Below are 27,913 nucleotides of genomic sequence, written 5' to 3' on the forward strand. Positions count from 1 at the left end.
TGGATTCCGGGAGAATCACTCAACAACACATGCAGTTATCCAGTTAATTGATAACGTAACTAATAATTTAGATGCATCTTCTGCTACAATTGGTATTTTCCTGGATCTTTCCAAGGCATTTGATACTGTCAACCATGAAATCCTTCTGTCCAAACTTGTTCACTATGGTATCAGAGGAAATGCCTTGGAATGGTTCAGAAGCTATCTCTCTAATCGGAAGCAGTTTGTATCAATTAATGGTACAGAGTCTTCATACTCTACATTATCACATGGAGTACCACAGGGATCTATTTTGGGACCACTCTTATTTTCTATTTATATAAATGACTTTGATAAATGCTCTGATCTATTTACTTTCATTTTGTTTGCAGATGATAGTAACCTTTTTTATAGTCACTCGGATATCAATGAACTTTATGAAACAGTTAATCGTGAAATGACCAAAATTTCGAGCTGGTTTAAAGCCAATAGATTGTCACTTAATATCAAAAAGACAAACTACATATTGTTTACTGAAGACCAGTATCCTGAACTACCCTCTGTTCTTATTGACGATATTGAAATTATTAAATCTGATTGTGTTAAATCTTTAGGTCTGTATGTTGACGAGAAACTATCATGGAAAAAACAAATTCATGATATAAGTAGTACTATTTCTAGAAATATTGGCGTCATTGGAAAACTTAGGTCTCTTTTTCCCCAGGACATATTACTTAAATTGTATAATACCTTAATTTTACCGTATCTAACATATGGGATATTAGCTTGGGGAAACTGTGGTGTTGGATTAATGAACAGATTGACTAAATTACAAAAAAGGGCCCTGAGAATTATTAATTCTGGCCATTATTTGGAACATAGCAATCCCCTTTTTTATATGCATAAGACTCTTAAAGTCAATGACATTTACTTACTTCAACTTGGGACCCTCATGCAGCAATTAAAGTATACTAATAAATTACCTAAAAAGATCTGTTCCATGTTTATAAAAACCAAAGATGTCCACAATCACAGTACTAGACAGTGCAACCAGTTTGATCAGTCCTTTGCTCGTACCACATTGACACAAAAAACAGTCAAGCATGAGGGTCCAAAGCTATGGAATACCCTGGATGACTCATTACGAAATATTCATAATCCTTCCCTATTCAAACGTAAATATAAGGCCAAGCTATTAGATGGTTACTTGAATACAAATTAGTCCAATGTTTTAATTAATCTCTTTTATTTCACAGGGTTACTAGTCCTAATTTTATGTCATTTTGTGTAGTCCATTGTTAATCTGTTGTGTATTATTGTGATATGTGATTCAATTCGTATGTTCAACTACTTGTATGTACTCGGAGTTCCCTTCCCGACAAGCTTTGCTTTTAAGGGACTCCGTCCACATTTATGTAGCCTTAATCTGTCTGTATGTATAACCAATTATGTGGAAAATAAATGAATAAATGAAAATGAAATGAAAAAGGACTTAATCTTCACCATTTTCTCGTCTGTTGCGAATTGAAACAAATTTTCTGTCCATAATAAACAATGGCGGCATGTGTCTTGATCCAACAAAATACCATGACGGTTTTGGACTATATTATTACACATTAATCACATTTGCCGGTAACATCACTGTGCATAACCACGTCTTCTGTACTTTGTAAGCGAAGTACTCATTTCTACGAAGGCGTACGCTCCTAATAAATACTGCGGGTGGAATCAAATCCAACAACTGTCATTGGACGTTCCAGATGGTCCCCTAGAACGGTTGAAAGTGCCGTGTTGGGTTTTGTTCAAAGCATCTTCCATGGAATACTTCCAATGGCGAATAACAGCTATCACAATGTCTTTCGCCAACAACGGGCAATCGAAAACGTCCAGCGACAGCGTAACCAAAGACACCGGACTCGCCCATAGGAGTATAGCTGGGTCAATTCAAATACATGTAATTAAATATACAGGATATTTCCCTGCCAAAAAGCAGCCAAAAATAACATTTTCTCCTAAAACAAATGCCATATTGTTTCGGTATCAAACTGAAGTCTATATATGTTATCTTCTTAAACTTAAAGATTTCATTTCAATCTACTGATGCGCACTGATGCGTTGGGATTCACCATAGCAATGAAAATACTATATTGTACGTTTACACCGTTTAGCATCCTTTAAGTCATGACATCATTACAAAGGCCTACAGAATGTGGATACTGGTTCTGTTGAATCCTCTTTTATTTTCCATCACTGAACAGGGTCCTGACATGGTTCAAAGTGATTAATATTACAGAAACAAATAAGATCAGCACCTTGTTACAAATTTACTGAGGTAAACTGCACAACTTTCAGCTGAAGTTTCTTCCTTTGAAACAAATTCATTAAACTCTGAAACTGCACAATTACAGAACTACTGCCGTCTCATAATAACTTTGGTTTCATCAAAAATACAGCTAGAAAGAAATTTCGAAGAAGGAACCCTGACCGTTGTGTGTTGACGTAGGATTTGAATTCAGTAACGACATGAACTTCAAGATGAACTTCAAGTGCGTAGAATAAAATGAGTTGTGTTACGTACTTAAAAATATATCTCTGCAATACACCATAAGCGTCCAATGACATTTGCAGAAAAAGCAGAAGCAAGCTGCAATTTTACACCTTAACAATGAAATACGACCATTACTTTGGGACAAAATACATGTTACGTTTAGGTATAGTGGTTTTTCCAGGTCAGGATGTATATTCAGGGAATTCTCCACTTACGACGGTCCCAAATATGATATCGATTCGACTTTACAAAGAGAAAATATTGAACCAGTACTACAAATACACAAACAATGATGGTTACATGTTATATACATACATGTAACAACTTTGGTTCTAGAGTGAAGCGAGCGCTTTTGTACTCCGACAGTCAAATAGAAAGTAAGAACGACGGTTAATGAAAGAAAAACATGAGTATGAAAGCTATAGTTAGTTTTGTGATAAATATAGACATAATTAAGGAAGTTCTAATATGTAACTTTCTTAGAGAGGGCCGTAATTCATTGCCGAGAATGGGTTTCTCGCCTTTGTTGGCTTTGTAATAAAATCACATTGCATATATATTGCAAATTATGCTAAGGATTCTTCCCTTTACATGGCCATGTATGCTGGGAATCAAATTAGCGTCTTTTGGGGATTAGTCTTTTCAGTGAAGTTTGAAAACCATGATGATGTGGTCAACAGTACATTAGAAGTGATAAAAATCCAAGATTCCCCTCTCGTCTTATGTAATGCCACTGGCTCCAATGACACTACTGTTTAGGTGCATTCAGAATAACACAGAGCTGTTGACTGATACCCCTTGGAATCTTCTGAAATCAATTTAGGTTAAGCAATTAACATATGACCTTTTGTTCGACTGATGGTACGTGCAATATGTCAAATTGTGTTTGTAAATATTAACAGATAAATCAACTTTAATTACAACAACAGGCGACATGGCGTCACACGTGTATTCAGTCCTTGTACGGAATCATCACCGGCATTAGCACAAGACACAGCCGTACTGAAATCTTTCCGTGGCTATTCCTTAAATCTTGCCGAGCTGTTACCAAAACTTCCTGTGCAGCTTCTGAAATCTTCCATTCCAGGGACTAACATGAATGAAGGGTCACTTTTAGAATTATAGCTTACATCTGTATTTAACTGGCATCCGTATAATGCGACACGAATAACAACACATCACTAAGTATTACTGCTTTAACCACCCTAACATTTTAATCCTTTTTGGTCTCACAACATTATTCAGTAACTTCTTTAGATTTACCAAAATGGTCCTGCGTAGTTTTGATAGCAATCTTATTGGTGATTGTGTCTAAAACTGACATCAAGTCAGTTACGGGAAAAACAGACCTTACCTTTTAGTCCCACGGAACTACACGTACACCCGTCGAGTCACGATATATTAAGTACAAATACATGCACAACTTTAACATCGGTTTCAACAGTAAAACCGTCATCAATACAACATAAAAAAGGTTACACTTCACATTGCGAGTAAATTGCGTAGCGTGTAATTATTAATCATTCATATATTGCACTTCATGGGAGATAAGTTTGTCAGGCGACTAGTCGTTTTCCTGTTATCGCTGACGTACACCTACACATTAAGAATAAAAACAAATCCTGCCTGTATTTTCATTTAATTGAATTAAATTCTTCCGTTTCGGTTGAGCAAATACCGCATCTAGCCCTAACATGATCCAACATAATTTCTTTGATGCGTCTTTAGTATATCTTATTACTCCCTTCTCCTGAACTGGCAAATTTGACTGAGCTCGCTAGCCAACAGGCCTTTTCTGGGACAGGCAATGACTTCTGAGCAGTCAAAACGACCATCGCTTTACACTCATAGCGGATCAAGAACCAAATTTTCGGGGGCCCATTTTTTCTGCCAAAAATTCAGAAAATTCGTTCAGGTAATGTTTCCTGGCCATTGGGATAGGTGGGGCAACATTATATGGCTTTTTACACACTTTTGGGAGGTAGAGAAATTAAAGAGACCAAAAAATCGCCTGTCTTTTTTTTTTAATTGCTCCTTTTTTGGGACGGGGCAATGGCCCCCGTTGGCCACCTAGATCCTCCCTTGCAAACATCAAACATTGTGTTGAATAACACACATAATTTTTATATACAACTTTAACACAAAATGTTTGATTATGATTATGTTGTACATGACGGCCCCCTTTCCTTCAAGCACACACAGTACGTGGTCCCGCAAGTGACACACATATCCTGTCTTGACGCTGTATTGGGGAACAGAAAAAATATTGAAGACATATTGTTACGTCTTTCTAAGGCTAGCAAAAAAGTCTCAATCCCTGCATTACCTCGACTCCAAAACATTCAGAAGTACATGTACATGGAACCTGCATGTCAATGGTGTGTTAAAAGAGCAAAAGGCGAGACTCAAGAAACCTGTGGAAAAAATAACGGACAAAACGGACAAATTTCAGGTTTTAGAAGTGTGGGGGAAAGCCATCGATTCTATTCTACAATTTGCGATAGACAGGGTTAAACGTATAGATACACTGTAAATGTATTGCTTGCATCTATTACTCTATCTTAACCTAAATGTACAACAATAAAAGCACAGGCACTTATATGTATCAAATACGATAAAACTAAGGTATTCCAGGAAATGCACTGGACAGCAAAAGAAACTTGCCCCTTTTGTCAAAGGCCACATAAAAATACACTCCATAGAAATAAACAATTTTTGTACAAAGGTATGCTGCAATACCCCTTACTAATCACATGCCCACATGTAACTTGGTTACTGAATCAAAAGTCACACACAAAAGCACTCTCCACCAAGCAAAAATGACACATGAATGGACAACATTTTAAAATTCAACACGTTTTGTCAATATGATGTTCATGAGTGGTTTTTATATAGGGATGCCATCTGAATATACACATTATTGAAAAGTAATTATTGTGACCTCTTTATTTCGTCTTGTGCCATTGATTTCTACGTAAAACTTAAGCCTCATTCTGTTACTTTCTGTGACTTTTGATTCAGTAACCAAGTTGCTGTGCACATCAATTTCTTCTTTATTATAAAGATAATCACTTGCTTTTGGGCATGTGATTAGTAAGGGGTATTGCAGCATACCTGTGTACAAATTTTTTTTACTTACATGGAGTGAATTTTTATGTGTGGCTTTTGACAGAAGTGGCAAGTTTCTTTTGCTGTCCAGTGTACTTCATCTCCCTTTCTGGCCGAATGCTGGCGTGAAATATAACAGGCAATTACACGAGTTGTGTTGAATGAAACCAATCAATCGTAGTACCGAGCGAGGCTAAACACAAACAGGTGCCAGTACAGTCGGGGAATGATGAACCTGCTTCATTAAATTGGTTTGCAAGCTCAAAGAGGAGAAATCTACTGCCTTTGTGAAACATCAAAATAACCATGATCTAACAAGCTCTACACCTCCATGGATTCAACTGTGGAACTGAATATAATCCTACACAAAAGGAGACAGTTGAAATGTGTTATCATTTAAAGTCAGAGGGAAAAGCAAAGGAAATTAAGTTTAAGAGACAGTTTTCTAAAATCTACGTACACGAATTTATCTTTAATTTTTTTCAATTAGAACTGTGTAGTTTTATTTAAGGCTTTTAATGGAGTTTTCGTGAATACTTTTAGGCTAAAAACTAAAAATATATGCCATGGTACATGACACGCATCGTCCGTGATACGGTGTCTTTATGTTTTGTTTGTAGAGAATAATGCCACCCTGGCTTTAGATTTGGGTGCCATTGGCTATATAGGCGTTTGAAAAAAATATACACCAAGACCCATGACAAGTATGGCCAGCTTGCCCCCCCCCACATGGAGCATGCACCCGTGAACACTCAGTCTTTCTTGTAGAATAAATAAGGCAAGGACATGTAGAAAGAGATTAAACAAAGAAACAGTAGGGAAATCTGGCCCCTCTAAATGAGTTGGGAGTGGTCACTGTTGGATATGCTAATACTGAACTTTAATTACCTTCATCACCCGACGATGAACCATGCAACATATCTCTGGGTGAACCTTTGTGCTTCTTTTGGCGTGCGCGTGAATTCTGGAACCACACCTATGATAGGAGAACATACGAAAGCCCTGTAGTGCTATCAAGTATTTATTTTCCAAACATGGAGTATATTTTTTCAAAGTCCATTTTTAGGAGATACAATTTTTTCCGACTTTGTTTGTACTATATGTTTTGTCCAAAGTTCATTTGTTCGAGACATACATTCTCCAGTTCATTCTAATGAGATCTATATTTAGAAATATTGTTTTTATTCTTGGAGACAAATCGTTTTACGAGAGATATTTTGGGATGAAGTTTGTTGTTTTATGAGATATATTTTTTCCAAGTTAATACTCAGAAGATATAGGCCTACGTTGATATGTTTGGATTTGTTTTTCGTAAAAACAAACTTAAAAAGAATATAACTCGTAAAACGAACATTAAAAATCTTCTTAAAATGAACTTGGAAAAATATATCTCGTAAAAACGATGTGTTCCGCAATAGAAACAACGTTTCTGTTTATAGATCTTACTAGAAGGCACTGGAAAATAAATATCTTCTTGAACAAAAGAAACTTAAGAAAAAAATTTATCTCACAAAAACCAAGTTGAAAACAACATACTTCATAAAAACAAACTCGGAAAAAATATTCGTCATAAAAATGAATTCTGAAAAATATACTTTACTTTTCGAAAATATATGAGCCTACTTGACTGCACTCCAGGGCTTTCGTAAGAACAGAAAGCGCGTTATGATGTTGCTAACACAGCCATGCAGACCCAAGGTTAGACCTACAGTAAGTTCCAGGAATTGGTAACGATAAAAAAATTTCAAGCTGAGCTACAAGGATGTTTGAAAATTACAGCATTCCCGAACGCCTGCTATCGGGAAACTTTTAGAACATATCTGTACATGTACAACTTAAGGAAAATAAGACACATTAAGATGTCGCAAAACTGTGGCATGGATTGTCTGACGGTTAGTAATTACATACGGACAAAGAAAAAAACATCAGTAAACATGGACATACTGAAATACCCAGGCATAATAGGATTACTGGGTTGGTTGAGAAAAGTAATGAAGTCCAATGAATAGATTGGTCAGGGTTCAGTGTTTGATGGCTGTAAGTACTTCTGAGTCGTGTGGAAAGTTTGTACATGTACATGTATATATACACACCTACCTGCGTGACGCGTTTGCTGAGGCCAGTTTGTTGTGCAATACGCTCTAGGTCCTGTCCATCTGGGTTACTATCTATGGTGAAATTGGCTTGCAAGACCTCCAACTGCTCCTCCGAGAACGTGGTTCTTATCCTCTTAGATTTATGTACATTTCTCTTATCAACACCATCCGAGCCCAAAACAGAACTAGAGTCTACACAAAAGGGTAGAAAAAACACAGTAGGATGTACAACATAATTTGATGTCTTGAAATCGACTCCCTGCATCCAACTGCTGCAGTCATATCACAACAAAAACGCACACACAGCAGAAAAACAAGCGGTGCATTGGGGAGTCTATGCGACACGTAAAAGTATCAAATGTGCGCTTGCGTTGTTTTTTACAATTAGGTCTAAAAAACGTACCTTCTATTACTTCACCGGTAAGTATAGTATACCTTGGAATCCCTTGCATTTTATGAAGGTATTACTCCAACAAGTTTGGTTTCCTTTGCGTCCACAACAGTATGAGCAATTACTGTACTTTTTTGAAGGTAATGCCACTTTCGTAATAAAAAATCAATGATTAAAAACCACAAAAGTTGATAATTATGTCTCGGGTAAAAGAAAGCACAGAAGAACGTTATCTGTGGTTATCATAGTCAGCTTGATCTTATTTGCTTCTTTGTCTAAAATTACACAGTCCACGCGCGTATGGACCTATATGCCGTCGATAATGCATGTTTACGCTGATTTCCGACAAACATTTCAATATTATTTAATATTCCTTGTTCCATCTAAATACTTTTTTGTCCAGATGCGGTCTCAGTAATTATGGACCTTACACGAAAGGTTTTACAATAAACGAAAGAGAACAATGAAAGCCATATGGTGTGTACCGCAGCGTCAAATGGTCCGGCAACATTGTTTGCAGTATGTTTCCAAATTACTGACAATGAATAGATTGAGTAACAAAGATGACAAACAAGGATTTGACGACGTTCAGTGTAGACTTCAACACTCGAAATTTGCCAGTGGTTTCATTTGTATTCTTTAATTTGAATGAAGTGGGCTGCCACATTAGACCTTCAACTATACTATAGCTTGTCATCGGCCAACACCATTCGCTGATTTCTAGGTGTACGCATAGAGGCTCTTCCTTGCATGACTTTCCCTTGGTAACATGTCAACCTGCATGCAAATGCTTCCCAACCAGTTACTTGAATTCGGGGTATTCTCTCATATCCTGCCATTTCCAGTCTAAGTCTTTGATTTGTCTGTACCACATCATTTTGACGAGGCGATCTCGACGCGGCTCAGGATGGTAAAAATGTTAGCCAATTTGGATGATAACGAACGAAAGTCAAGAGAGACCTTCGGTAATAACAATGTTACCGTGTAGCGCGCCTTTGCTAATCAACTCTGGTTTATAAGCCTTTATGGGCCTTCAAATACTTGTATTCTGTGCATGACAAGAATTAAGAGGCATCCAGATCTAAGAATTAGATAACGCCTGCCTTGGTAGACCCACAACGTACAGAAATGTACCGGTAGTGGAGGCAACATATATACCCTAACGAACCATTGATTGGCTCAGTAGCAAAGAAGAAAAATACAAGCGTAATCTACCCTCTAAAATTAGGTGGAAATCTGAGTTATGCCAACACACGACATCGAAAAGTCAAATGTATAGAACCAAAACCAACAAACAGAATTCAACTACAGCGTATTTCCATATCAACCTTCATCGCAACTGACGTAAACATGTCGTGTTCATTTTTGCTGACTGTCTGCGTCGAGACGTCAGGGCAGGCCCATGCAAAGGCTCATGCATGGCGGGCGCAGAGCGATTCCCTATCTATTATAAGCCTGGTTTCCATATCGACATAAGAAACGCAGAGGGCAACGCAATCACGATGCAAACTGCAACGCGCACATATGGAAACATGCCAATTGAAGCTGTCGCCGACAACGCAGACAAACGCAAACCAACCCGTGAAGGATCTGACTGTCTGCGTCGAGTAGCTGTGGTATCCCCATACAAACTAGCTTGCTGGCATGACCGTCGCGCAACAATGTCTTTTTCGCGTAGTTCCATGATTTTTTCCTTAATGCTTAAATATTACACCCTTATGATTAACTGAGTAGCTGACCATCAACAAAATGCATGAAACTGGAGTACAGGTTTGGCATCATAAGGCGGTGCAGTCAATCTGAAAAGGTATTTTCCGCAAAAAAATCACGGAGTTTCGGACGTCATTTTGTTTCATTTTTCAATTTTGGGTGGATTGACGTCATGTACCGTCTCTTCCGTTCGTGTCTGCGAATTTCACGTCTTGCGGACTGTCCGCGTTAAGCTTGGTTTCCACATTATGGTCGTTTGTAACGCAGACGGTCCGCAAGACGTCAAGACGCAGACAGTCGCGGAAGAGACGCTGCGCGACGTCATTCCACCCAAAAAAATTAAACAAAATGGCGCTCGAAACTCGGAAAATCCTCGCCAAAAATGCCTTTTGATGTGACATTGTGCCTCTTGGTGCTAAACTGATACTCCAGTTTGATGTAATTTGTTAATGGTCAGCTATTTTGTTGACGATTGCGGCTGCATATGCTAGTAATAAGGAGAAAATGGATAAAATGAATGGTCCTAAGCGAGAGAAACATCGTTGTATGCCCGTCATGCCAGCGTGCGCGTATGTAAAGGCCTACTCAGCGACTTGACGCAGAAAGTCGGCAAAGTTGAACCGGGCTGAACTTTGCCGATCCGTTTGAGCTGATTTACGTTTGTGGTGACACTTCAGTTTGACACGTTTCCATATGTCTGCGTTGCAGTTTGCGTTTCGATTGCATTGCTCTGTGCGTTTCTCACGTCGATATGGAAACCAGGCTAAACAAAGGACCATATGGAAACCAGGCTTACATTTTATCGACTGCTTGAATAGCTCATAATGGGCCATTTTTTCCTTGTGACTAGGCAATAAGACCTCAAACTGATAGCTAACCACAAATACCTCAAATTACAGTACACATAAACAGGCCTCTTCTACAAAAATTTCCGGAGTTTTGGACGCCATTATGATTCATTTTTTTTCTCGAATGACGTCACACACCACTTCTCCGCGACTCACGTATGTTTCACTCCCATTCGACGTGGGGAAATTAACGACTTCAACCGTGCGCGGCGGTTACTTGACCGGACCCAAGTGAACCATACGGAATTGTCCGGGGCAACTCGCCAATCCTCTGTTGAGCCTTCTCGTTTTGAAGACTTGGTTTGTACAATGTTACATTGAAACACTTTGTATGTGCTTTAGAAGGCTTAAACCGAATAAAACACTACATAATCATGACAAGAAATGAAATAAATATGAAATTTAGCCTCAAAGAGGTTGCTAAGTTGATAAACTATTTCCATTTTCAATCGATCTCTTGGTCTTTTTTCCACTAAATTTCTCAATTTTAGACGTTTTCCCAGAACAGTGAGACACTGCATACGACAGGCCAGAATCTAAACTACACAATCCAATCAGTTCTATGTAGCTAGAGCTTTTTGTTCGACATTCATGAGTTATATTTGATAATTCAGTGCAACATGATCTGCGTGTTTAACATGCACAAAGCCAATCCTGCCACGTACCGTGCATGGTACGGTGAGGCTTATACAAGCGTACCGCGGCGTACATGTGCATGTACATGTACATGAAAATTCTCGACGGAGCCGGTGTAGGCCCTACACGCATGTTCATGTGGTTCATGCATGTAAAGTACATGTAAAACTTTCGATATATACCGTGAATTTCAACATTTCCTGGCAATGTTATAATGACAGATAGACCTCTGTTTCAATAATAAACTTCACGTTAACTTCCTGTACTTTTGGTTTTTTCGTTCCCGTGTCACTGAATTCTTACGCTCACAATGCCATAAGATTATGTGGAATAAAAGGAATCAGTATTGAGGCCATGTCCGAAACGGGCTTCCAGAGCTACGGCTAGGTCTATTGTCTACGCATCTCCACGCATTTCTAATGGAACGAAGACCTATATCTAGCTCTAGACATGAGATTCAGATGCAGCCTAAGTTAGGTTGATATGCAGGCTCGTCCGCGGTCGGGAAGAGAAAAAAATATAGCACCTTTCTCCACCATGCACAGCCCACCTTTGAAAACTTGAGTGAAACTTCGAATTTTTTGTTTTAAGCTTTCAAAAATCGCATCAAAAGGTAAACAAACTACCGCTCACGAAAAGAGCTTTTTACACAAATTATTAATTTTGACCACTCTGGTGCTACTTCTCAATTTCATTTTCACAAAACACGTTAGAGAAAGGCCTTGTCTTACCATGAAAGTATTTTGGGCAGGAATTTTTATTTCCAAGAAGTGAAAATAAGACGTAAATTACGTAAATGAAGCAGCCGCTTGCCTGGCACGAATTCTCATTGCCCTCAGTACGTTTGCAAATGACCCTAAAACTGGGACATGCGCAGTTAATAATTTCCCTCTGAAACATACGTAGACTGTGTCTTCATTTCATGCGCGCTGTCGGCAATCATTACAATACGGAAAGCAGACTTTTAAGACCCATGGCTGTATGCAATTATTTCACTTTATCTTTGTCGATATTTGCTTGTGCACACTCTGTGGAATTGTTCTGTTCGGTAGAGTTCAGAGATTTTGTTTCATGACCTGCAATAAAAGAAATAGGTATTTACCGTTTTTGCCAGTTGCTGCCTGAAAACTTCCTTCGATCATATCCAAGTAGTGAGCTTTACACAACACTTTGCTGTCCAACATTGCGAACTCTTCACCTGTAGACAGCTGACGTTTGCAGTCATCGCAGGCAAAGCATGCCAAGTGATAAACATGATTCTTAGCTCGCCTGACCCAGTCACTAGATTGGATAGTGCGCCCACATCCAGCACACTTGGCGCTAAAAGTCCTGAAGAAAGAATAACACATCGTGCATTTAGAAATGTGCGTACAGTGAGAAAAGCAAGATGTTGTTTCTATAAATAGTCTTTCAATCACTAACACAAAGGCAAACCCTGCTTTTTATATACATCCGTGTACATGATGTCTAAATTTTCCCCTCATTGTCAAACAGTGAACTGTGTCCCTTCATTTCATAACATTTTAAAAAGTTTGAGAAATCTCACAGAAAGTTGAACTTCCGCGTGTTAACAGGAATCTTCACACAGACGATTATGCTGAACGGCCCGTTTAGCACGAGTACTTCGAATGAAAGATAGAAAGTGACTTTTCAAGAATACAAAAAGAGGCCAAGGCAGTCTAGTATGTAGCAGGCATATTTAGGTCAGTTTCGGTGGAGAACACATCACTGTACAACGTTTGAGAATACAGGCGTATACTTTTATCCTAGTCAATACTTGCGCAAAGCGTTGCGTATCCGTCAAAATCGCTCCCGGGCCGATTTTGACGGTCGAACGCAACGCACACGTGTTTTAACCTGGTTCCCACGTGGTCATTTGTAACGCAGACGGTTCAAAAGAAGAGAAGACGCAGACACAAACGGAAGAGACGGTACCTGACTTCATTCCACCCAATATTGAAACAAAATGACGTCCGAAACTGTGATTTTTGCGGTAAATACCTGTCTGTATCGCCTCACAATGCCAAACCTGTACTCCAGTTTCATGCATTTCATTGATGGTCAGCTATTTAGTTGATCATAAGGGTGTAATATTAAAACATTAAATGGGCAAACTTCGTGGAACTAATCGAGAGGGACATCGTTGCAGGCTGGTCATGCCAGCATGCGCGTTTGTATGGGGCTATACTCGAAGAAGACAGTCGCAAAGTTAAACCTGTCTCAAGACTGCCGATTGTTTGCGGGTTGGGTTTGCATTTGTTTGCGTTGTCGGCGAAACTTCCGCTTAGCAAGTTTCCATATGTGTTTATATATGCAGTTTGTGTCTTGATTACGTTGCTCTCTGCGTTTCTTACGTTGATATGGAAGCCAGGCTTAATAATAATGGGTCGATTTTTGTGTCCGTGAAAGTGAAACGCACGAACGCACCGTGTACGCAACGCACCCCAAAAAAAGTACACACGGAAAGGCGCCTTTAAACAGAGATATTTTAGTAGTTGTTTCTGTTACAAGCTGAAACAATTGCTTTGATTTTTGAGTTTCTTTTGTTTGAAATACATGTGTGCATCTTTCGTTTTTAACAACTCAAATAGTTTAGCACAATAGTTTTAGCACAATTTAGATCTCTGTCATTTATCGAATCACTTTGTAAAATAAACACTATACGTGTATTGGATGTATATTGATTAAATGAAGAGTGGTGGATGTCTGGTGGTTAGCTCTTCGCATTTCAAGACAAAATGATGGAGGAATTTCAAACCCCGATCACAAGTCAAGATTGGCATGTTGATATATTTTCATGCCCGAGCGAGAGCTCAGTACATGACGTCGTTAGAAAACTGAGTTTAAAAAAACGGTTCATTTCAGATGACTGTATTATGTCTATCGTCTGCAGATCTGAAAGGTATTTTGATAGAGAATGATCGTTGGTCCAAAACAATCATAGGCGTATTGTATAAATCTTCGCTGTAAGCAAATTTAGGACCTATTCAAGTGCACCATACCAAGTGAAATTATAAAACATAAAAACATAAAAACGAACATATGATATAGCATAAGGCATAGACCTACATCATGTTGACATTGGGGAAATGCAAAAGGTATAACGCTTACACTCATGTACACACATGACGAGTATTTTATTAGGCAAATGAATGTTGTGTTTTTATAATAACTTCATTACAGCTATAAAAATATAAAACTTGTATTTAAGTATCATAGTTTATCTCCCACTGAGTAGCGTTTTTTCTCGTTTATGAATTAATATTTAATCAACGAATACGCCTATATGTATTTGATAACAGTTTTTGGCTTCTTTATTTTGTAATAGATATGCAGAGCTCATACCAGGAGAAAGATGAATCATTTTGAAAAAAAGAGCAAAATGTAAATTTTGTGACAAACAGTCGAGCTCTCCCCTATCCTGAAAAATAACAGACAGTAATAACTAAATGAAGACTCTGTAAAGTAATGATAAGGTATTGAGTAATGAAAAAAAAAAGTCACAGTATCTACGCAGTAAACTCCGTTGATGTGGTTCTCATATTGCGCAATTGCCTATTTGGCTGGGCGAGTCATTTATCGACCCGAGTTTTGAGGGCCTACCGCGGGTAGGCGGCTTAGCGTACTTACCTAACAATTTACCTACAAAGATACACTGGCAAAACTGGATTAACCCCCCTACTATCGATACGACCAAATTAAGCCCATTACCTGAGGAATATGACTTCACATTTGGTTATTTCTGATTAGCGTTGTGAACCCGTGTATTTGAATCAAGACTTTCCTTTCCAGGCATCCGCCCATGTGCATGTCTTTTGGTTCGTCTCTTATCCCCACCATCTACCGGGTTTCTTTCCTCATAATCTCTGTAACTCCCACGAGACGCACCGAACATGCCTCCATGGAAAGGAACCATATATGGTGCGTGTTAGTAAATCTTGGTTTTTGTTCACTGAATCGAGACATGCAGTTCAAATTAATGATGGAGCGGAAAAGAAGGAATCAAACCCTGGTTTCCAATCTGAAAAGGAAAAGTGCGCGAAAGAACTGGTCTGCTTGTGACTTGTTTCACGTGTCAGGACAACCTTGTCTGAGCATGGAGGATTTTTTTACCATCAGTTGTTCAATAATGCGATCCTGTGCGCCACCTAAGCATCGACTTTAATTATAGTAAATGTAAAAACCTTTTGAGCCGAAATCTGATAAAGGCTGTTTGAATGGTCGATAGGTGTCACCTGACCATACTTTGCCCTGTAAATAGATCAGCTGACCAGGTTAGACAACCTCCACGAATGACACAAACAAACACACAAAGACACACATCCAGTCTAACCAGTCCGCTCTATGGCGACACATGCGACACAGTGTTTTCCTTTTACATCATCAAGCCTACCTGACCAAAGACCCGAAATACATGCTGATTGGTTAAAATCCAGACGTCAAGCGGGCGTCAGCTCACACAATTTGTTACCAAGTGTGCAAAGATATTATGCGCACAAATTTTGTGAAGGAAATAGGTCACAGCCATTAATGCGCAAAGCACTTTGGATACTTGCTCTCCGGATCGGAGCGTGTATGCATGGTACGCATTCAGTGCAAATTGTGTAAACGGAAGTATTGACCTGTGTTATTTTTCAAATGAACTTCATCCAATGAATTGCTCGACAAAAATGGTGTCATGTATTCCCAGCACCCTGTGAAGGTAGTGAGGATGAACGAAAGACGATCGTCTAAATATAAGCGCCTACTACACAGAATAATGGTAACCTGTAAGCACTCATGCAGTTCAAACGGCAAACATGTATTGCAATACGCAGTGTAATCAACGACAGTTTTGAATACTTTACATGACAATATTCACGAATGTGGTTTAATTACCCATTGTTCATGAAGGGGACGTGTTCACCAGAACAGACTCGGACGTTAGTTTTTGTGAAGAACGTTCAATATTATCAAGGACTATGACGAAGAAGCAACACGGCAGTCAGGGAAGTGGTTGGGAGCATGCCTGTAGTGTGACTGATCATCCGTAAGAACAATGAAAGACGCCAATGATGAATTGGGGCGGGGAGCACTAGGGACTTGGATCCGTGAGTGAAAGATTTCAGTCTACTTTCCTCTTTACATTTGTTTGAACAGCAAACTACAGTTTCCTGAGTTTTCGCTTTACAGTTTACGATTTGATTTGTTGCATTTGCAGGAAATGTTCCACTCGTTTTACTTCCAATGGTAGGCAATTCTGGTTTGTAATTCCTAGGTTTCAAAGCCTCTATTGGTGTACAACATACGATGACTTTTGTGATAAGGATCTATACCACTACGAAATGGCTCAGTTGAAAATTTGGGAGTCCAAAAAGCTAAATCTAGTGAGGAAATGCATGGTGAGTCTCAAAGCATGTGTATATCTTCAAAATAGTGAGGCTGTTATAACGAATACACCATACAGTCCCTAACCTAGGCAGAGGATAGCAAATTAGACAATCACACTGTTACCAAAGCAAACTATCTTGCCTTCTGCGGGCCAGTGTTTCTAATTATAACCCATAAGCATTCTCACAGAATTAATATTCCGGTTTCAGTTCGACATTTTTATTTACGCATTTTTCTGAGTGTTTATTCTGAGTATTGCACTGAAGCGTATTTCAATACCGGTCTGATATACCTAGTAAGTACATCACGTCATTTCCACCTGCTGATTTCCGTCATTTTTGAAGACCGGGGCAAGAATTTGGAAGTTCTTGTTGACTTAGGTATTCCCTACCTTAGACTACTTTGTATCCATAACAGAGTCCCAATATTGTCACAGTGCTTCTGAAACTGACTTAGATCCTGACGGTATTGGTATTTCAATAAGCCTTTTGTGAGTTAAAGTTGAATAAAATCTGGTAAACTGAGTTCTTTAAATTCACGTGAACATAACAATTTGAATTCTCCATACTAAAAACACTGTTGCTGTACATTGTGATTCGGAGCAAACTTTTGCATAGTTTAATACACAAGAAACTTGCAACAATACACTGTTCTCAATGAATAAGAAAGGGCACAAAGGAACCAGTTCATTCCAGAGATGGTGGTCACTATGCAAAAGCTTGCCCTGAATCACGAGGTATAGTAACAGTGTCTTTAGTCTGGGGAATTAAAATTGTTAGGGTTTCTGTGCAATCTAACAACTCAGTGATGTACCAGATTTTATTTAAATTTAACTCGCAAATGGTTCATTCAATTCAATTCTTTATTGTCCAGAAAAACTAGGAAATTCTTCTTGTTCGCTTTACATACATATTCATAACATATCAATATATTAAACGATGTAATATAACATCACTGTATTTAGGCGTTCTATTCGTTTTCAAATGCTTTATATAATTAATATGAGACAATTATCGAGTGTTCACCGGTTATATACAGGAGTTGTCAAGTTTATTAAAGTTACAAAAGAGGATTCGTAGCATTGAAGAACTTTGCATTAAAGTAACCATCGTATGGTAAACATTACCGTTACGGTACTGGTTGTGATGACTTGTTGAGGAGTTCCAGTAAAGCCTATTGCACAACCTATATACATGGTTGGAGTTTATTCCACACACATTCTATTTTTCATGCATACATTCTACGTTAGATTGCTTGAAGTAAATCTGCAGCACTTGAAATTTAGAGCTGATCAATTTTCACCATATCACGACTCAATTCATCCGAGTCATTCTGGATGTAGTGTAATCACAGGAACAGAATGCTGTGTTTTCCTTTAAATGTGACTCTCCTGAATAATGTGCAACATTACATTTTAGATGGGAATGATATGCATCATTAATTCTTAAATAAGGATGCATATATGGGCTTCTTCTTCGGTGTTAATAGGACACATTTAATTTCCAAAACTAAACCACTTTAGAGTCTAGAAAATCAGGTCCCCAGAAATCAAAAAAATTTCCTTCTACATGTGAATGACAAGCTTATTATGACCATGACCCTTTATTTTTGACGGATAATGTCGACGGATAATAAACTCAAAATTTGTTTAAGTGTAAATTTATTTGAAGAGCCGTTTGTGGATGTTGTAAATGCAGATTTTGAACCTTATTTTCTCAAGAAGGTACATTTCTCTTTATACACGCTGTGACTATTGTACTTCTCACAAAGATGACAGTGTAACCACGCATGCGCCGATTATAATCATATGCGAGACACCTGGGGGGTTGCGACATCATTCACATCGTTCACGACTCTTATTACATTTGTAGGGGCCTGAACACATTGTTTATCTCAAGGGCGAGTGTAGGGGCCTGAAATAGGTACACATTGTTTATCTCAAGAACATGCCCCCCCCCCATTTTTTATGGTTGTGCTTGCTGCTAGTACAGTGGAATCCTACAACTGTTCAGTGTAGGAGTGGTGATGGACAGGAAACGGCTGTAGAGAGGAAGTAGCACGGTGTTATGTAATGCTTCCTGGAAGGCAGTGTGGTCACATGTGGGCCATGTGTGGAGTCTTTGTTCTGAGTCACTCTGACTCCATGCTTTGTCGAAGTAACATCGACCCCAACACATGCCCTACAAGTGCCTACCTGTTTCCTTCTTTTACAGTTTGGAGTCATAATTTTAATGTGCACCCGCACGGTGACTTGTACCGGTCACCTGGGGTGTAACATTTGGCGACCACGAAGGGATTGGTGTGTTCAATCCATCTAAGGGGGAAGGAACGCCAACACCTGTCCAGTGACCATGAACCACGGAGCAAGTTTCTCGACGAAAAGTATCAGCAGACGAGCAGTTCCTGGCCGGATGTCAAGTTGAAAGGGAGCGGAGGCCAGGACCAAGACAGCGAGGAGTGTGGGACCAGTGGCACAAGTAGTGGGGGACCGACTGAGCCAGTAATACTGCAAGGCAGGTTGCAGCCCCAGGAATGCCAATTAGCCCATCAGACGCCATGGAGGGGTCAGCCTTTGTGAAGTTTCAGCAGGTCATCCGCCAAGTTGCAGAAATGGGACCTGCTGAACTCCTTCGAGTTTATCAGCACCTGAAAATCCCAGGCCAGGAAGGCATCAGTGGAGAAGCAGCTGACGGTCGGAAGTTACTCCGGCTCATAAACCGTCACCTCCATGGAGATGAGATCCATGATACAGAAGATGAAGGTCTTGCTCTGTTTGAAAGCATCTTGTTATTCATCTCAGAGCTCCAAGAACAGACCAGTGAGACAAAGGAATCGGAAGTAAAGCCAGCGAGCAACAGACGGAGGGAACTGCTACATCTGCCCCTCGACTGATGGTGACTGGACCAGTTGAAACATCGTCCGCAATGTCACCGCCAGCTACCGTTCCGGAGCATGTAACTGCTGCCGAACCAGATACCATTTCTGCACCAGTCACTACCCACGAACCAGGAGTACATGACCGGTCACCTATGACGGCTGAACCTGCCGGACAAGATTTCCAAGAGGAGACTGATCGACCTTCCAGCGACGCACCTGGAGATGATCCATGCCTCGCCAGGGACGAAAGACGCTACCCCATGCGACAGCGCCACCCACCACAGCGACTTGCTTTTCAGCAGCTTGGTGAGCCTTGCCAGGATCAAGGTTCAGTGAGGGCCGTGCAAACAAACAGCTTACCGATGTACGGATTGCATGCTACGACACTACAACGACCGCCGTCCACTTGGTGGCCTCCGACCCCTGGGCACTGGAACACCCCAGTGATGCAACTCGGGCCACAGATGCAGGTGCTGCCATGGCAACAGTGGTACCCAACACCACCGCACCCAGCGCCACGGTACCCAGCGTCACCGTACCTAGCTTCACCGTACCCAGCATAGTGATGAGTGACACTAAACCCAGCTAATAACTCCACAGTCATTTCAGACACTAAGTAATTTATGTTTTCATTAGTTGTTCGGAAATGTTGAGGACAACATTTACTTTTTCAGGGGCGAGTGTAGGGGCCTGAACACATTGTTTATCTCAAGGGCGAGTGTAGGGGCCTGAAATAGGTACACATTGTTTATCTCAAGAACATGCCCCCCCCCATTTTTTATGGTTGTGCTTGCTGCTAGTACAGTGGAATCCTACAACTGTTCAGTGTAGGAGTGGTGATGGACAGGAAACGGCTGTAGAGAGGAAGTAGCACGGTGTTATGTAATGCTTCCTGGAAGGCAGTGTGGTCACATGTGGGCCATGTGTGGAGTCTTTGTTCTGAGTCACTCTGACTCCATGCTTTGTCGAAGTAACATCGACCCCAACACATGCCCTACAAGTGCCTACCTGTTTCCTTCTTTTACAGGTATGTAATGCTCTTCTTTCTTTTCATGCCAATATATGAGGTCCTTAATAAGTAGACAAGTGATTTATATTGTTTAGATTTTTATGTAATGGCAACTAGGATGAGTCTTTGACGGGTCAGTAATTACTTGTTGGCAAGTTAGGCATGTATCATGTGGCATGAAGATTTCTTACCACTACGACATTATGCAACACGCAAGGACATGAAGTGAATCAGGGCTCGCCTAAACCCGCACTTTGATTTTTCTAACTTTTAATAACTAGGCCCACTGGGGAGTGAATTCATTGCGTATTTGTATCAGCAAACTCTTTCAGGCGCGTGGTAGATACTGCCTGAATTAGGCCCTTTGGCCATGCTAATTGAGTGGAGTGTAACAGGTCAAAATGCGAATCCAGTACAGAGCATGCTGTAGCCTAATTGACCAACTGATAGATTTGGATTGGAACCTAAGGTGTTCATGTTTCTTGTTATAGTGTGGACAGTTATAGTTTCGTGTAAAGAATCGATACTGAGGAATCGATACTGAATGTTCGATACTGGGACCACGGTGCGCGTAGTATCGATTTTTGGTAATCTCAAGGATTAGATTTATTAGTAGTAAGTAACAGATAATGTATTTAAGTTTAGACTCTGACTCCATGCTTTGTCGAAGTAACATCGACCCCAACACATGCCCTACAAGTGCCTACCTGTTTCCTTCTTTTACAGTTTGGAGTCATAATTTTAATGTGCACCCGCACGGTGACTTGTACCGGTCACCTGGGGTGTAACACATTTAAGAAGTATATGTACATGCACATGTATATTGAACAGGCTCTGTAAGTTGTGGCTCTGTCGTTAATATTTTAAATTAAGAGATTTTCGATTATACTTTCAATATTATGTAAGATCTCGAAACATTTGAAAATACGATATACATGTACTTACCTTGAATAACAGTGTTTGCAGTAGACTTTAGAGTCGCGACAGTAGCAAGTTACCTGTGTATCTAACTTGGTCAGACAAGCAGTGCAGGTAAGACAATTTAAATGCCAGCTGAGGCTACCGCCAACACGGAGAAAGTAACGGTCAGCTATGATTTCGCTGCAGCCATTACACCTCACACACTTACTTATCTGGATGTAAAAAAGGGAGAAATACCAAAATAAAAATTTAAAAATTAGACGTTGTGTTTCATAAAAATATTACAAGGAACTAGCCAAAGTAAACAAGTTTTAGGACATAAAGCCAAAGTAGAATGGTCAATCGATGCAACAAAGTATCATACTCGGGAGAGCAATTACCGATATTGGCTGTAGCTTTAAACAGTGCATAACGTTAAACAATGAAGACACCGCCTCACTGCTCCATTCATTACGCCACCATCGATTTGTTTGGGGGATATTTTGAGCCGTTTTAGGCTTGATTGATTGAAACAGTAAACATGTAAAATGCTACATTAAATTTAATTCTTGAAGGCATGCCATATGAACTGGTTGGCTACCATCGAAAGAGCGTCAAACTTAGTTATTGTACAGCATAAGTGAAATGAACACAAACCGGTATCCGGCCACGTGGCGTCCATAATGAATCAGAATGCGTCTGACGTTGGCGTTCAAGTTCGACCTTCAGTTCATGTAAACAGACTGCGTTGTTGGTTCTACTCTGCTCACACAAATGCTCGCAAACGATAACTTTACCAGTTTGCCTCGTATGAAGGACAGTATTACCACTGTCTGACGGTGGTCATTTGGTTGTAATTATTAATTTCTTTTTGTTACAAAAGAAGAAGCGAACCAGAGATATGTGTTATACAGCACTTTTTTTTCCTTCTAGACAAAACAACCATGAAGCTGGGAAGCCTGATCACACGTTCGAGAGGGAGACACAATTATTGGTCCCAACAATTTTTTTTTGGGGGGGGGCTCCCAAACCAATTTCTCCATTTTTTTCCCTAAATGAATCATTTTCTGCAGAGAGATAACCTGACTACTTGAGGCTACCATTTGAAATTTTAATATGCTACTAAGATTGATCTTAGAGTGTTGCTTTGCCTGTCATAAAAGTTACACGAGTTCAAGCACATGAAGTACCACGTGCTAAAGCACTTGAAGTTAGCTTACACTCCTAAAATTTACCCCACTGTAATGTTTAAATACAAAGGAAACACAGATAATTAGTTAGCCATAGTATAAGGCAAGCGCAATGGTGATTCGGATGTGGAGTTCTATTTGGCACCTCATTTTTGATCCAAGTGTGTAAGTTTTTAAATGGTAATATTTTTTGTAACAGTTGAGATACATTTGACATTAACAATGATTACAAAAGATACAAGATGACGCATCAAGGGTTAGCTGATTTAATTAACCGATTTATTTGAAACTATTTTTTAAAATATCCCTTATAGTGATATTTATATATAATCACATAGAGCCTTTCAGTTGCTAGCATTGACAAGAAGTATGAATGTACACGTGTTACACACAATCTGGGTTGGTAAGCTTTTTGTTCAATTCGATCCACTTGTTTCGATTTAAATCAGCTTTTTGGATTCCGTGAATGAATTTGATGTGAAGGATTTTTAATTGTGATTTAATTTCACTTCATTTAAATTGCCCACTTCAGAGTTTGACATGGTAAAGTATCAGTGTACATCAACCTTTTACCCTGAGCATTTTGTACCTACATGTACATATAGCATGTAATTTGATACACGTAGAATTGCCCTGTTAAAAAAATTCTTGTGAACTCCAGTTTCGGCAAAAACTTAGAGTCCGATTTAAAACCTGGTATGCACTTTATCCTTGCTACATGTACCTGTCTGTGAAGGAAGTATCTGTTCTGCAGGTATATGTACTGGTAGGTGTTATACTTGATGCATTACACCTGTGCTTAGACAATGTTTCAGGTGGTTTGTGAATTTAATAAATTACTTGATTTAAATTTCTTAATTTTCTTGTCTCCATTTTAAAAAAATACAAAAATCCGATTTAAATAAAACAAATCTGAATTGAATGTTAAAATCGGGTTTCTTTAAGGGAGATAAAAAAACGCCAATCCTGTGACACATATAGATGCTATCAAGTTCTTGCATTTGAGTCTGACAGCCACTTCTAAAATGAGCTGTAGAAAGCAAGCAAGAAAATAAAAAACAAGCAAAACCAGACATACAAGCAAGTAAACAGATGAAATAAAAAGGAAAGGGAAAGAAAACAAAAGAATACTTAACAAGAGAGCTGATAACTGATAGTAAATCGTGGTTGAAAAGTTCCGTGCAACACCGAAAGAAAATTGGAAAGAATGAAAACAATTTCTCTGTCTTGTTGTGACTACCTTGCTTCAGGCCTATGGCCAACATCGTTAACTGTTGTGAGGACAAAATGGCCCGCTTTTCTTTTTTGATTTCGGAGATAAGTTGGAAAAATAATAGGTGTTACAAAGTTAGCCCGTTTTCCCCTCGGTATTTAGTTACATGCATTATTCTTATCTACTGTATTCTTATTACCTCGGACTTTCTAAAACGGTGTCTGTTGGCCGATACAATGATACATGTATTAGGACATATGACACTGTTTAGGTTTAATTTTAATTTGCGCTGGAGCTTTCAGAACCACTAAATAAGCTCAAGTAACTGTAAAAGTATACAGCTGTTTTGGGTTTAACTTCCCCAATCACCGCCCCTTAGTCGTTGAGTATCTCCCATGTCAACCAAACTTAGCATCCTGCAAGCAACACCGTAATTTTCAGGAAGAAACTTCCGTTATAATACCCTCATGCATGTTGTTGATTTTGACAGGAAGAAGTAAAAACATTAAATGTAACTTATTTGAATTTTTTATCGTAATTTTGCTGATTTGTAAGTGACATGCTAGCAAATTGACAGTATTTGCAATCCTTTTAACACCTTGGGCACTGTATCGACCAAGAGCAATTCGAAAAGAAAAATGACTTAGTGGTCTTAAGCAAAACATGATATACACGAAGAAATATGAGCTTTCCAAAAAGAGAAACTTCATGTTTCGTGTTTATCATGACTAAATCCCCAGAAAAACCTCAAAGTGGTATTTCAAAACTACGTGTCAGCTTCGAGCTTTTGAAAGCGATGCGAGTTTGTGGTCCTGTTTATCGATCACCGTGTACCTTAGGATGCATGTCTGACCGGCGTCCAGCTGAGAGGAACATTGGGCGAGGACAACCACTGAATTATTTCACTGAACACAATTCCAAGGAATTTCCTTCAAGAATAATCGATGGAAGTAAACATGGTCTTTCAAAAGGTAAAATAACAATTCTTTGCTAATACTGCGTTTAAGGGTCTACAATCCATCCCCACAGCGTGAAAACTGTTTGCGAAATGCTGAACTACTATGGAACCGCAATGCGCAACGGTCAAAGCGTTTTAACACGGGTCCCTTATGTCATGAACACTTCCTGAAAGAGATCAAAATGATATTAACCCTAACACTCCTCAGTCCTCCAACAGGTGAAGGATTGAGGAGGGTTAGGGTTAAGTATACTGCAATATTCACCGTAATAAAAGAAATCAAATCTTAGTCTGAATTTCAAGAATGCAAATTTAAATTTATTTCGTTTGGCTTTACACTCTGTAAACATGTTGTTATCCATGACCGATAGCCATATTGCAGTTGCCTTCATTTCATGCAGTTTTGCTTTGCTACCGATGTGCAGTTTGTATGGACATATAAAATATCTCATAATACAATTAAGAAAAGCTTGAAAACAATTTGCGCATCCTTGTTTTAAACATGTTTTAAGAGATATTTTCTGGTAACACTGTTTTCAACGTAAAAATGAAACCTTGAATTCGTCTAAAACCTCTGAGTCACTGTTTCGATCACCTTTGGTCACTCAAGAATTAACATAAACTGCGCTGAATTTGCCTATGTTAGGCTAACAATGCAATCCTTAATTCAGTGCAGATGCTGTTTCAAATTAAAAGTAACAAAAGGATGCATGCATTTAGTTGTATTTTAAATACATCCTCTTGACAGACCGACAGACACAATTTTTCCAGGGGATTTACGAAATCATTCCGAGAAGAGCACTTCCCACTGAAATAAAAGTCCACTTGTATGTCATTCCAATTGGATCATCCCCTAAATGATTAAAAGTTAAAACCTCGGGTTCAAACGCCGCAAAGAAATCAAATCATGAAGTTTGAATGAATTTAACAGATTGTACACCACTATTGTAGTCCAAAAGCTTACGACAATTACATACCTTTTTGTCGATATATTATTTATTAGTATTCTTGGAAGGCTACTAGATTTGGTCGTGCACTTTAACAGCAAGATATACCGTACTTTTCTGGGTCTTCCGACTCTTACCAACATTAGAGTTCCGAGCAAGTTCTTTTCACGTGTAAAAAAACGAGAGCGATTTGAACAACGTGTCTACGAAATTAATTTACCACATATAATTTTAAAATTGGTTCAGAGAAAATCGATTTTCCCTTGAGGTTTGGTAAATAGTATAGGCCTACAGATGATTCGTCTCCTAGTGAATTATAAGAACCTTGATCATGAACGAGAGTGAAGACTGCAGTTCCGTTTAACTCGTCTTTTCCACACTCCTTTAGCCTCATCATAGCCCACTGTTATATAATTGCTCATTCTGTAATACTTTATTTGATGTGTAAGGCGTTAGGATACCAGTTTGAGTCAGAACGCTTTAAAATGCCTGAAGTATTAAGGTTATTTTGTACACAAGTGGAAGGTGCCCGGCTAAATTCAAAACGTACGTGTAGGCCCAATAATTCCAGGCTGTTAGAAAACCGTGAACGGAATGAAGATGTTTAGTTTATTGTTTCGAAAATTCAACTTCATCCAAGTTTTTGTATTTAGATGTCGATAGTATTGATGAATCTTACCGCGGAGTCCAGTGCCTCTTCTTTAATGATGATATCTGCAGGATGTGGCAAGGTCGCCATCTGACGCACAATTTGAGGCATATATAGTCCTACACCTAGCTCTGTCCCTGCTTGGGACAGATCCTCAGATCGACTCAGGAACACTGAGGAAGTGAATGTCCTCTGCTCCCCGTCTTCATTCACCGTGGATGTCTATTAAGTACATGGAGAGCAAACCTCAGAAGTATAGTCATGTGGATGGTGTAATCCGAAAATGGTTGCTGTCGCTTTTTCTACTGTCAGTCTTCACCACCAAATGTACGCACAATCCATTGCGAGCTAAATGCACTTCTTGTACAACATGAACGACTCCGGTCTGGTGGTTTTTGATGACTGAATAACCAGTGTTTGTGTGACCTCCTATTGTGTTGCATAATCCTTCAGTCTAAACGAGATGGGCGGAGTTATTGATGCTCCTTCGCCAAGGTGGCGTCAGGCATCTAACCAAGTCGGGGAAGAAGACTTGTCAATCAAAAGGAGTTCACTATTGTCAGATTTAACTGACAGATGCCCTGTTTTGTTCGTTTTCTAAGATATTGCTCATCTTCCCAAAGCAATTACAACCCTTCCGAGTCTTGGAAAGTTTGTCCAAAGAGGTTTTGTAGCCTGCATTGTCATCCTGAACTTAAACAGGATCGAATATACTGCAACCAGCTTTACATTCATACGAATAATGTTCACCTACGTTTCAAGGTAAATGTGCAATTCAACAAACGTAAGTGCGAATTATAGAAGGATTGATTTCTACCTACTCACAAGTAGGTAACCAAGCATTCGAGATCAAGGCGACCAGTAAAAATAAATATTCGGTAATTAATTAGATTAAGCCAAACAATTTAAGTAAAAAGACAAACAACAGACCCACTTTTCTTTATATCATAATACCACTTTTCTTTATATCATAATAGTTTTGCCTTTTATCTGTCTGAACAAAAGAATAACTCGCAGAAATCTCACGCAGCTATCAAAATCCCAGAGTGGTGTAATGGGGAGGGATTCACGCGCATAATTATGAGAAGGGAAATGGGGAAAATATGCATTTTATGTCACCAACAGTGGGCGATTGTAAACGTTTTGCAAATTGATGACAGGCATTATGCGAAGAGCCTTTAGTAACAATGCATGCAATATTGTGGCTTCGTAGAAATCCCTCACATTCATCCCGAAGTCTTCATGGGTACTGTCGATTGCAATATCCCAAGCGCTTTATATTGGCTACCTACGCGAGGAAGGTTTTTCTGACAAGAATTTGAGACGTATCGCAGCCGCATTTGTTAGGTCCAGATCTTTCTCGATGACCACACAAAAGAATCAATATGTTGGGGTTAACGTGAAGTATAATAATTCAACAGCCGATTTAAGAGACACTGCACATGTTGATTATTCTTGTTGACTTACAACTAAGTAAGTATTCG

At 39.3% G+C, this 27,913-nt stretch overlaps 1 protein-coding gene across 2 annotated transcripts; it reads right to left on the reverse strand.

Moving 5' to 3' along the window:
- Positions 1–2,199: 2,199 nt before the first annotated feature.
- On the reverse strand, positions 2,200–26,843 carry LOC110981582 (LIM/homeobox protein Awh-like). 2 transcript variants are annotated; one of them, XM_022239239.2, is made up of 6 exons: positions 26,460–26,843; positions 21,518–21,705; positions 12,419–12,645; positions 7,729–7,923; positions 6,524–6,611; positions 2,200–4,769 (listed from the first exon to the last, which is right to left on the reverse strand). In XM_022239239.2, the coding sequence occupies exons 1-5, from the start codon at positions 26,538–26,540 to the stop codon at positions 6,529–6,531; spliced, it is 774 nt and encodes a 257-aa protein (XP_022094931.1). In that variant the 5' UTR covers positions 26,541–26,843; the 3' UTR covers positions 2,200–4,769; positions 6,524–6,528. The 2 variants fall into 2 exon arrangements, with proteins under 2 accessions (XP_022094931.1, XP_022094929.1); XM_022239237.2 differs by having other exon boundaries at positions 7,733–7,923; positions 26,460–26,842.
- Positions 26,844–27,913: the final 1,070 nt, after the last annotated feature.

This window comes from Acanthaster planci, linkage group LG11 (genome assembly GCF_054643075.1).
Source record: "Acanthaster planci isolate LZ-2023a linkage group LG11, COTS_SCS, whole genome shotgun sequence".
NCBI lineage: Eukaryota > Metazoa > Echinodermata > Asteroidea > Valvatida > Acanthasteridae > Acanthaster > Acanthaster planci.